The 11272-nt window shown below is 34.3% G+C and overlaps 1 protein-coding gene across 1 annotated transcript in view; it reads right to left on the reverse strand.

Annotated features, from left to right (window-relative positions):
• LOC128530752 (alpha-2-macroglobulin-like) overlaps positions 1–11023 on the reverse strand; it is a 29042-nt gene extending 18019 nt beyond the window's left edge. The window contains exons 1-15 of the mRNA XM_053504846.1: positions 10913–11023; positions 9302–9482; positions 8729–8888; positions 8402–8454; positions 7639–7659; positions 7294–7462; positions 5152–5236; positions 3929–4055; positions 3707–3821; positions 2862–2971; positions 2323–2493; positions 1399–1644; positions 737–800; positions 514–659; positions 191–340 (exon numbers count right to left, since the gene is read on the reverse strand). Coding sequence (XP_053360821.1) covers positions 191–340; positions 514–659; positions 737–800; positions 1399–1644; positions 2323–2493; positions 2862–2971; positions 3707–3821; positions 3929–4055; positions 5152–5236; positions 7294–7462; positions 7639–7659; positions 8402–8454; positions 8729–8888; positions 9302–9482; positions 10913–10989 — 1875 coding nt within the window. The 5' untranslated portion in view covers positions 10990–11023. The remainder of the gene's footprint in view (positions 1–190; positions 341–513; positions 660–736; positions 801–1398; positions 1645–2322; positions 2494–2861; positions 2972–3706; positions 3822–3928; positions 4056–5151; positions 5237–7293; positions 7463–7638; positions 7660–8401; positions 8455–8728; positions 8889–9301; positions 9483–10912) is intronic.
• Positions 11024–11272: the final 249 nt, after the last annotated feature.

Genomic DNA, 11272 nt, shown 5'->3' on the forward strand with positions numbered 1-11272 from the left:
TAACAACTGTGTATACGACCTGAAGACATTGTTGTCTTCGGATTGAACGTTTTTTCCAGTGTTTTCTTAGTTTTAACCCTGATCTGTAACATTCCTGGGTGTTGAACGTACAGCCCCTCCCTAACCCACATTCATAAACATGATGAATGACTGGAACTATGAACATTTTGTACAGTAAGTTTGAACTCACCGATTGGATGTTGAGTTGATTCTCCGGTTGTAGCAGCAGCAGACTCTGATCGATGGCTCTCACTGAACACAGCGAGCCTGGAGCGGCTTTCAGGGTCAGCGAGGTCTTACCACCAGGAAGCTCAGAAGAAGATGAGAAGTTCAGAGACACCTGAAAAACCATTATGCAAACAAACAAAATTGAGTTTTTGTTTCCAGAGCCCCATCCATTCTTGTGTAGACGACGGATGTATCAGCCCCAATGTGACATAAAAAAAAAAAGACAAAAAATACAAAAACGATAATGAAAAAAATCATCATCTGCAACATGACTGAATTTCTGACCTTGTTATTCAAACACGGCAGCACGGGAAAGTTCATGCTGTCTGCCACGGTCTCACCGCTGGGAAGAATCGTGTACACGACCACCTGCGCCATGGGAGTCAACTTGTCCAGGTCCTTCAGTGACAACATCACATTGCCCTTGATCTCTGTTACAAAACAGATCAAGTTTTGGAGTTGCATAGAAGTAAAGCATTTCTACAGCACTTATAAATGTCTTACAAACCTTGCCCCAGCTTGAAGGGCACCCAAAGACGTCCTTGCTGGACCAAATGTCCTCTGGACATCACCTACAGGCACACAGTGTAGAGGAATTTAAAGTGTATTGAGTCGTTTAAAACTGAACCAGCTTCAATACATAATAAGAGTCAGTGTTCTTGCACAAGATTAATGGCTGGGTCGGCCACACACACACTCACACAAAATGGGCTGATAGTTTTGATTGGATGATACTGTAGTCCATAATAAATGTAAAATACGTAAGATTGCATATGATAAAAATGCACCAGTGAATAAAGAATGGGTTTAACTGAAAAAATATGTTGTGAATGCAAGAGGCATGAGTCTGTGTAAGAAATGCCTTTAAAATAAATATATAAATATTTACAAAAAAATTAACCATGAAATGTAATAATAAAAATATCTGTAAAATAAATTATTGATTATTTGGTCCACAAGTGTCCCACAGTTCATGGCGCACATAAATCCTTTCAAATAATTTATTGTATAAGTACCTAATAAGCACTACATTACTTTCATACTTTCTTAAATTGTTAATTAATCATAAAAAGCAACTTGAAGTTCCACTAACCAACAAAAACATCATGTGTCATACAATTTCTTGCCCATAATTCCATGTGATGATGTTATAATGAAAGCCAGACGCACCATGTAGAAGAAAGACATGGCCCTGTTCACTTGCTGTGTCGATGTCAGTGACCTGTCACGTATCCAGTATTGAGCCTCAACGTGAGCGCTTTGATCGCAGCTGAAAGGCCTCGGGGTGCTCTGCAGTGTGATAAAACTCCGGCTCCTGGAGTAGAATGGCTGAAGCTCGAGGTATATGGTGGGGTAGTACGGTGTGAGGAGATTATTCTTATACGTAACTGGTTTCTCAACCTTTAGGTACTGAACCTAAAAAAAAATACAGAGAAAAGCAAACGCACTGTTCAGTAGTGCAAGAATCCAATGACAGAGTTATATTGTTTAAGTCTCCAGTGCCAGCTTTTAGTAACAGGTAAAGTTTTCCAACATCTTCAGGCCAGAGTAGTGCACGGTTTGTGGTTTCTCAAAAGGTTTTTTTTATTTTCTGACTTCCAGAGAGAGGAAATCGAGCAGCTGGTAATAATATGTGTGAGAAGAGGAACTAACTGGTTTTATGAATACTACAGCACATCACTAGAAATAGATAAAAGAACACCTTCTGACTCTTAATGTTTTATTTTTATTATTCAGGTGCTGCAATGTATAAATAAGCTCTCCATGGCATCCTGTTATACAAATATAATCAACTGTGATAACAGTAACTTTAAATCTGCATGATTTATAGAAATATAATATTCAATAAATATATATGAATATATATTATATTATATTATATTATATATATTTATAACCAATATGAATATTTTATTTTCAATTAACATTAAAATAACCATAAACATATTAAATTAAAACATAATAATAATAATAATAATAATAATAATAATAATAATAATAACTTTCAAAAATGAACAAAAAAATTTTATGGCAAAAATCTGGTGATTGTTGTTGAATATTTAAATAAATAGATAAAATACTAAATAAACCCACCTTTAAAGAGACTGGCTCCGCCCCCCATGGGTTAGTGTTGAGGGAGAACCTTGCGACCCCTTGGTCATTCGTAACCAGATTTTGCACAGAATTTTTATTATTTCCGTAACTCACAGTCAGGTACACAGGTTTTTTTTTCAAGGGATTGTAGTTCGGGTCGGTCACTAAGACCTGAAAGACAGGAATATTACGGGACAATATCAGAAACCAAAACATTAATTCATTTAAGGATCTACTCAAGCCTGAAGCTCTAATAAGATCAAAATACTAATAATGATCACACAATAATTTATTTAATTTTTAATAAACATATAGTCGGCAAGCGAGCATGATCAACTGTTAGTTTTAATTACCCAATAAATTGTAATTACCCAATTCAACTAATTTTAATTTCCCAATAAACTGTAAAAAAAAAACATTAGCTAAACTGCACAATATAGAAGAGGCTAGCTAACCGTGATAAATGCTATAGTTAATGAGTATGGATAAGTGCACCAGTACCAGGTCGTGAAAAGTATAGTAGTACGTATCATAATCACCTGTCCTTGATACTCGATTCCAGGTTTAAACACTGTTGGGGAATTCCCGAATGAAAGAGTGACGATACTGGACGTTATAAGAGAGCTTCCGGAACCCGACATTATCACACCTACATGGTGAATTAACATCAAATAATCCATTACTATTTATATCAAAATGACATAAATGTCATTACACAACTAGTGCAAGTGTAAGTCTATCTATCTATCTATCTATCTATCTATCTATCTATCTATCTATCTATCTATCTATCTAGGTTTTAAAATGGCCTAGTCAAAGTCAATTTAAATTTTCAAAACAATTGAAATGCGGTATCAAGACCTTAAGACAGCTAAGTATAAGCCTAAAACCTAAAAAAGAATGTGCCAAAATGATGCGAAAGACTGTTAAAGTGATACAAGAAATCATTCTGTCCAGTTATTGCTGGATCTACAAATGTGTTGAACCATCTGTATTGTAATAATAATATTGCCCATGTGATTTCCACTTTTTGGCTTTATTTTTGCCAATAAATTATGGCTCGGTAAAAAAAGTTATATGTCTGAGTTTGTATTTGCCCTATAATGGGACCCTCTATGATCAACTGATTTTTATTGTGATGTTTTTTACACAAAAATGCAGAGAATTAAAATAGGGGTGTACTAACTTTTACAAAGGACCGTATTTTCACACAGATTACTTTTATTTGCAATAAACCATGGGCTTTTTGTAAAGTATGAAATTTTTGAATTATTTCACATAATAATAATAATAATAATTATTATTATTATAATAATAATTATAATAATAATAGACCTTAGTTATTAGTCTGTATACTATATGTATCTCTAAAGGAATCTCTGACCTGTGCCATATTCTTCCACTTCACTCTGAACAGTGATTACACTTTCATAACGTGAGTCAGCTAACGCATACTCTTTTAAATTTAAAACCTGCTGTCCACATCCTGTCTTGTCAGTCTACAGGGGGAAAAAAAAAGTAATTTATTAAACTTATCATATTATATTTACATCATTACAGGGTCAGGGTCTGTAGATTTGAAAAAGTTTGGAAGAAGCAGGCTAACCTGCAGGGTGTAGTTTTTGCAGATGTCTGATGTCTGTGAGTCTGATGGCATGAACCACCAGTATCTGATGGTGTTATGGCAGACTGACGCTCTCACAGTACCGTTCACTGGCCTCCCGTATGTATAACTGCATGGGAAAAAAGTATTTTTTATAATAGCATGTTTTTTTTTTTTTAAGTAACACATTGTGCATTTTTTAAATGATCTCATGCTAATCGTGAGTACAAATGCAAGTGCATGCAAGTAATAAAATAATATATAATTAAATAAATAAATAATTTTATCTAGTTAATCAATCATATTCTGAGTAATCATGAACGTGCAATTGTTGACGTGCAATGTTGGAATAAAGAAATGCATGACAAACTGGTTAAAGGAAACAAATTATGCAGTTTTATAATATCTCAAACATTAACATTCAACAAATCTTGAATTAAAATCTCTTGAATGGGACCGTTGCTGCATGCAGTACAGTATATGGGTAGCATGGGTAGTATGATGTGTGACAACGCCCCCGACAGGCGGAGCTCAAACCCAGATCCTCAGATCAGAAAATAAACAACCTATAGCCTGAGCCACCACTCCCATGACTTATATTTAAAATACTCTCAGAAAAACAGTTCCCTTTAAAGGTGACTCAAGTACACAGCTTTGGTTTTATTTAAACTTTCATCTAGAAGCTTTTTATAATGAAATTGCCGTTTAGCACCTGGTGATGTTTCGTCTTATTATCTATGTTAAATGTGCTGTTGTTACACACAGACGGGTAAACGCACTGCGATCATGAAAACTTATTAGGATCAAACTTGGTTATATGATAAATTTGCGTTTAAAATAATAATGCATAGATTAATCACATGCATTAACACGTCAATATTAGCACACCTAATTTTTTAATCATTTTTAAATATCAGCATTATGTTAACGTAATATTTCCTTTCAGTCATTAGAAGTACAGTATCCACACTAAGACTGCTTAAAGAAATTATGAATAATATAATAATAGCTAGAAATGACCTTAAAAACCCCTCTATTATTTAATAGTTTAAGTGTACTGTAGATCCTCCTCATACAATATGACATTTATGAATAAACCATCTGGAGATGATTTAAACTACATGATGCATAAAAGTGTTAATATATTAAATAATTATATCGATTAAAACAATCAAGACATGACCTGGCATGATGAAACAGCTCATGACTGATTAGTGATCACTCACTTCGCACAGACTTTCAGTGTAGTGGACTTGTCCAGGATGGTTATGACAGAAGGAAGCTGGACCTTCACTTCAAACGTCGGCAGAACTGCGTAGAGGAGAATAAAACTTTGTTGTTTTGCGGGGAGGATAATTAATGTCATTATGATCTCACTATGTTGTAGTATTTTATACAAAAAGATAAAAAAAAAAGATTTAGGGGAAAAGTATAGGTATAGATGAGAGTAATAGTGTGGATAAACCATTAGTTCAAGGGTCCAAGCACTAGTCTAGACCATTTATTTGTACAGTAAGAACACACTAGGAAAATCAATGTTGAAACCCTAAAAGGTAAAACTATCAAAAGCATTTGGACAGTATGATAACTTGTCATTTAATCCTTTTTTGTGAAGCCTGTCTGAAGTCTGGAACCCATACAAATGGCCAGACACTGGCTTTCTTCTCGGGTGTCTTCCTCCAGGCCTGAGGGTTACTGATCAGAAGGTCAGGGGTTCAAACCCCAGCACTGCCAAGCTGCCACTGTTGGGCACACGAGCAAGACCCCTAATGCTCACTACTCCAAGGGTGCCATATCAACTTACTAAAAAACCTGGATGTTTGGTAAAAGAAAAAAATCACTATGAGAAACAAAGGTCACATATACATTCTTGCTTGTGCCTAAGGCATCATACCATCACAGTTACCTTCGGCAAGTGAAATGCTGCTCAACCGGATTCGTGTCAGGCAAATGACATTGACATTTATAACGTTCTACTTTGTTGGCTTAAATAAGTCGTGGGTTGCCTTCAAAGTATGCATTAGGTCATTGCTCATCTGTAGTATGAGACTTCACCCAATGGATGCTGAAATATTCTTTTGATTATATTGTGCTGTACACTTGCTGGTTTACATCATCATTTAATAGAAGAGAACCAGTTTCACTGGCAGACGTACACACCCGTGCTACAAGGCAAAGTGCATAAGCAAGACCTTCCCTTCTCCATTGTTAGTCTTTGTCAGCTGTCCATCAGAATTATACAAGATGTATTTTACATATTTTTGGCTAATTAAAATTTCTTTGTTTTTGTGTGTGTGTGTGTTTTTTAAGCAAGCCAATGGCTTACTTCTTGTGAAAACCCTCTATACCGTACACTAATCAACAACGTCTGCATGAACCATCAAGCTCTCCATTGTGTAGGCCTAGACTTCACTAGACCTCTGAAGGTGTTCTGTGATATCTGGTACCAAAATATGAGCAGCAGATATTTTAAGTCCTGTAGGTTGCAAGGTGGGGACTCCATGGATCAGACTGGTCGACCATGTCCTACAGATACTCGAGCAAAACAAGATCTGGGGAATTTAAAGGGCCAGGTCAATGTAGTTGGTATATCCACATGAATGCCAGTACCCAAGGTTTCCAAGGAGATAATTGCAAAGAGCATCACACTCATCTCATTTCACATGGCTTCTGTATGCTGCACCGTACACAGCAAACGGTATACAGTATACCTCACCCCTGAGAGGTGCCAATGTAACAAGGTAATTTATGTTAATCACTTCACATATCAGTGGTTCTAATGTTGTCACTGATCAGTTGAAAATGTCTTCTCTTAATTGTTACCTTCGACACATAGGTATATCTCCTGAAGAATGTTTTCCATCAAGCCAGCACTTCGGAACAATGTTTTTTCACCAGTTAAATAATTCTTCTATAATTCACCACGCATATTTTAGGAATGTACCAGATATTTGGTCACGCCCTAATGGTTGTGCTAGTTTTATGACGTTTTAAATTTTATTATTTCAGCCTAAGGATGTTTTGCTTCACTGGCAGCAGTGACAGCTCTAAGGACTTCATACTGACAGGTAACAGATGCAAATGCCACACCAGAAATCAGCCCTCTGACTGTTTACTTCTAAGTGGAATAATGAGGGAATAACACAGACTGACTAAACAGCCAAGATAAAAGATTATGCTAATTCATTATGTTTGCAATTTGTTTACTAAAAATAAAATGCAATACAGAAACAAAATTTTGGTTGGAACAAATTTTCTAAAAAAAAAATTAATGAAATAAAAATCAATAAAAAACTAAATGTTAACTCACTGGCATTCCCACCACTAAAATATTCCCAATACATTAATAAGAGTAAACTGGGCCTGACCGTAATCCTTGACTTCAAAGAATTTTGTGATCTCATTCAGATTCTCGTTCCAGGCCACAATGATGTAATATCCATTCGAGGCCGCCGAGTTTATGGGATATGACAGATCCAAAAGGCCGCTGTTCGTGGAGACATTCAGCCACTGACCAATGCGGTTTGAGTTTGGGTCCTAAAAATAAAAGCAAAACACACAAGAACTTAAAAGTCTATTAGTAAGAAAATTAATGCTGTTGTGTTGTAATAAGTGCAAAGAATTGTATTCAGGCAGTAAATACACTTATTTATTGATTCTAAACTTTTTAAAAAGCATTTTAAATAATTTAAGTGTTGGTCATGCTACCATACCCGCAGTTCTATTGTTGGAAACTGGAAAAGATAGAATTAAAAAAATATTTAGAGTCATGTTAAATATGCATACTGTATAATGAGTGTTAAATGTTAAACATTTACAGTAACATTTTCTATGAATCCTTAATTCAAAACTCATCAGGTTGTATAGTCTAAATAATTCTATCAATAATTCAGACACTATAAAATGCTTTACATTATAAAAATCATATTTTTTTCATAATTTTCACCTACTTAAATTTTACACTAATGTAATTTGTATTATTTAAATTGTATACACAATTTATGTTTGTACTTTTAAAACATTCAGGTTTAAATTCAATCAAATTAAGTTCTGCTTTTACTATCTTTTCTAATTTTCTTAAGAAATGTAAATATTCTCAATGTTTTATTGTTAATAATATGTTTGCTACAATTTATTATTATTATTGTTGTTGTTGTTGTTGTTGTTGTTGTTTATTGTTATTATTATTATTATTATTATTAATAATAATAATAATAATAATAATAATAATATGTTTCAATATTCCTAACTAAGAAAAAGAATCACTATTATTCTAATTCTAGCATTTTAATTATAGTTTTATTTTGTAGTTATTTTCTGCATTTAGTTTAATCTAAACATTTGTTCATATTCATTTTAATTGCATTTATAAAACATTTTTACCAGATAGCATAAAACTATATTGCAAAACTATAACTGTTATAATAATAAATGAATATTTATGATTTGCATTGAAAAAAAGAAAAATATTCGTACCATCTGATTGTAGGTAAAGAAATTAGTATCCAGAGAGACAATGCGGAACTTCACTGTAGGGAAGAAGATAATGTTTTTATTTTTGTTTAATAAAGATGTGGCTTAAATATTTTACAGTGCAACTCGTAACTAAAGTCAGATAAACATTTGAGATAGGAAATCTAAAAGTGAAGTTTCCAGGACAGAGGGGGTGACATACTGTAATGGATTTTCTAAATAAAACAACAAGCTGATTTCTTTTTTTTTTTTTTTTTTTGGTTTTATTAACTTTAAGCAAGAGAACAGCTGTTTACAGATAAAGTAATGAATTTTTTTTTTACTTGTTACCTGTTTGTCCTGGTTTGTAGATGGGTTTGTCTGTCTCGATTAAGACCAGTCGAGTCGGAGGTGTAACGAGGATCTTGGCTGTCTTGTTCTGAATTTTGGTCCCATCTTTAATCTGAATGTGTATAGACACCACACCTGATGCCACACTTTCGACAGGAACCTAATAAAGGCAGAGCAACAAAATGAGTTGTTGTAGTGGTAATTAAAATCAGATTAATTCAAATTAAGATCTGGAAAACTATTATTATATAAATAGTCAGATGCTCGGTAAAAACATACAATAATTAAAGAGATAAACAATTAAAGAAACCCAGGGATTAATATGAAAATTGTTTTTCATGACATAACTCTTTAGCCAAGAACTAAGACCTTTCTCTGTGTATTTACAGCAATAAATGTCAAAAATAGATGCACAGAAAAACTTGATCATGCTTCAACATCATCAAACTATTTTATAATCTCATATGAGGTTCTTTTTAAAGAAAAGTAAAAGAGTTGTGATTCATATGGGGGCGGACCTAATTTGTAATGACTATAATGAATTTGTGATTATGGTATGATTAGGAGTCTGACCTGAAATGGGACACATTTGTAGTATTCTTGTACTATAGATGATTCCGTCAAAAGGGTGATGTTCTTTTGGTCATCCTCCAGGGTCACCTCCAGTGCCACGAGGTTACGGGGTTCGACCGTGACACATACTGTCTCCCTGGTGCCCCCTTCAGCCTGGGAGGTTACACTCAGGAGGTAAATGCTGAATGGAGACAGAAAAATAAGAAAGCAAAATGAATTTTATTGTCTACTTCAAAACAGTGTGGGTTATTGATCCTGCCAGTTTCCTTTTTTATCTTGTAACAATAGAACTATCGCTCCAACCTCTTTTTATATCTGTCAGTACAAAAGCCTAGTGTAGGAGTAAAAGATAAAAGTAATGAAACGAACAATTGTACTGGTCAAAATAAACAAATTGTGGATAAATAATATGTTTTAAGTGGTTTTAAAACAAGTTTAACAAAGCACATAATTTGTATTTAATAATAATATTTTTTCATATGTGTCTTACAGGACAGTGAAATGATTTTTTCATATATCCCAGTTAGGAAGCTGTGGTCAGAGTGCAGGGTCAGCACCCCTGGAGCAGATAGGGTTAAGAGCTTTTTCTCAACAGTGCCAACTTGGCAGCATTGGGGCTTAAACCCACAACCTTCGAATAACCCACAGGCTTAACCAACTGAGTCACCACTGCCCTAAAGTGCTTGGAAGTTCCCATCATTGGATAAATCCTTACACTGGTTACTAAAGGCCATTTACATTTACAGTATGGCATTTGGCCAACGCCCTTATTTAGACATCTTACATTTTTATCTCATTGTACATCAAAGCCGATGAGAGTTAAGGGCCTTGCTCAGGGGCCCAACGACGGCAATTCGGTGATTGTGTGGTTCTAACACAAAACATATCATTTTTTTACATAAATTAATTTGCCAAATGTATTTGTAAAAATATAAACTATTGTAAGAAATGGAAGAAGAGGTGCTGAGGTGCCCTGTGTGTGTGTCGAGTTATCGGGGAATTTGCACATCAACTTCTGCTTCAAACTTGAAGCCATTAGCCAACTACAGGAAACACGGTGATCAACTCCGGAATCATTTTTAATTCTAGTGTTTGACGACTTACCAGGTTACACAACAATCGCTTAAGGTAGATTCAACTATAGCGCTTGATAATCTTAAATATAAAATCACAAAAAAAGAGGTACATAAGTACTTCTGATAAAATTATAATTAAATGAAATGTGAATAAATACAACAACAAAATAAATAAAATAAACTTAACACATACTATTTCTGTTTAAGTAAACATGTGATAGACATGACATGTCATGTAATGGCATGAAAACTACACTTAAACAATATTTATAGCATAACATAAGTTACATATTCTCTCTCGTGTTGTTTCTCTCTTGTATTGTGCACTATAATAATTAAATATTAAATAACTCAGATCCAAGTGATAATCAGTCCTTCATGTGAGTAAAGCGGTATGATCACACCATCAGTGTCCCTGAGAGGACCATCTTAGGATCCCATTACAGCTATTCGTACAGACTGAATGAAACGCATCAAATGCAATATAAATCCTTCTATAAATATGCAAATTATGTGAACTATTAAAGGTTCTTACCTCTCTCTGGAGATACTGTGAGTTGTGATGTTTGGTAAAAGCAATAAAAGTAGAGGAACCACTCCAGAAAGATGCATCCTGGGACAGAATCTGGACGTGCTTAGATCAGATATGAAGATCTGAGTGCACTAGTTGTGTTTATTAACCTCCTCCACCCAAAAAATGCCTAAAGTGTTTGTTTTGGAGGTAGACTTCTGCAGTAAGCTCCGCCCACCTGTAAAAATCTTTTGAAGGCAATTATTTGTTTACTGTTTATCTTTAAATTTTGTATACTTAATGAAAAGGAGATAAGGACTGATAATTGAACATCACTGTAATAACCCAAAATAGGAATTATTTCAATTATTTCAATTCAATTAT

Source organism: Clarias gariepinus, chromosome 9, assembly GCF_024256425.1.
Source record: "Clarias gariepinus isolate MV-2021 ecotype Netherlands chromosome 9, CGAR_prim_01v2, whole genome shotgun sequence".
NCBI classification, from domain to species: domain Eukaryota; kingdom Metazoa; phylum Chordata; class Actinopteri; order Siluriformes; family Clariidae; genus Clarias; species Clarias gariepinus.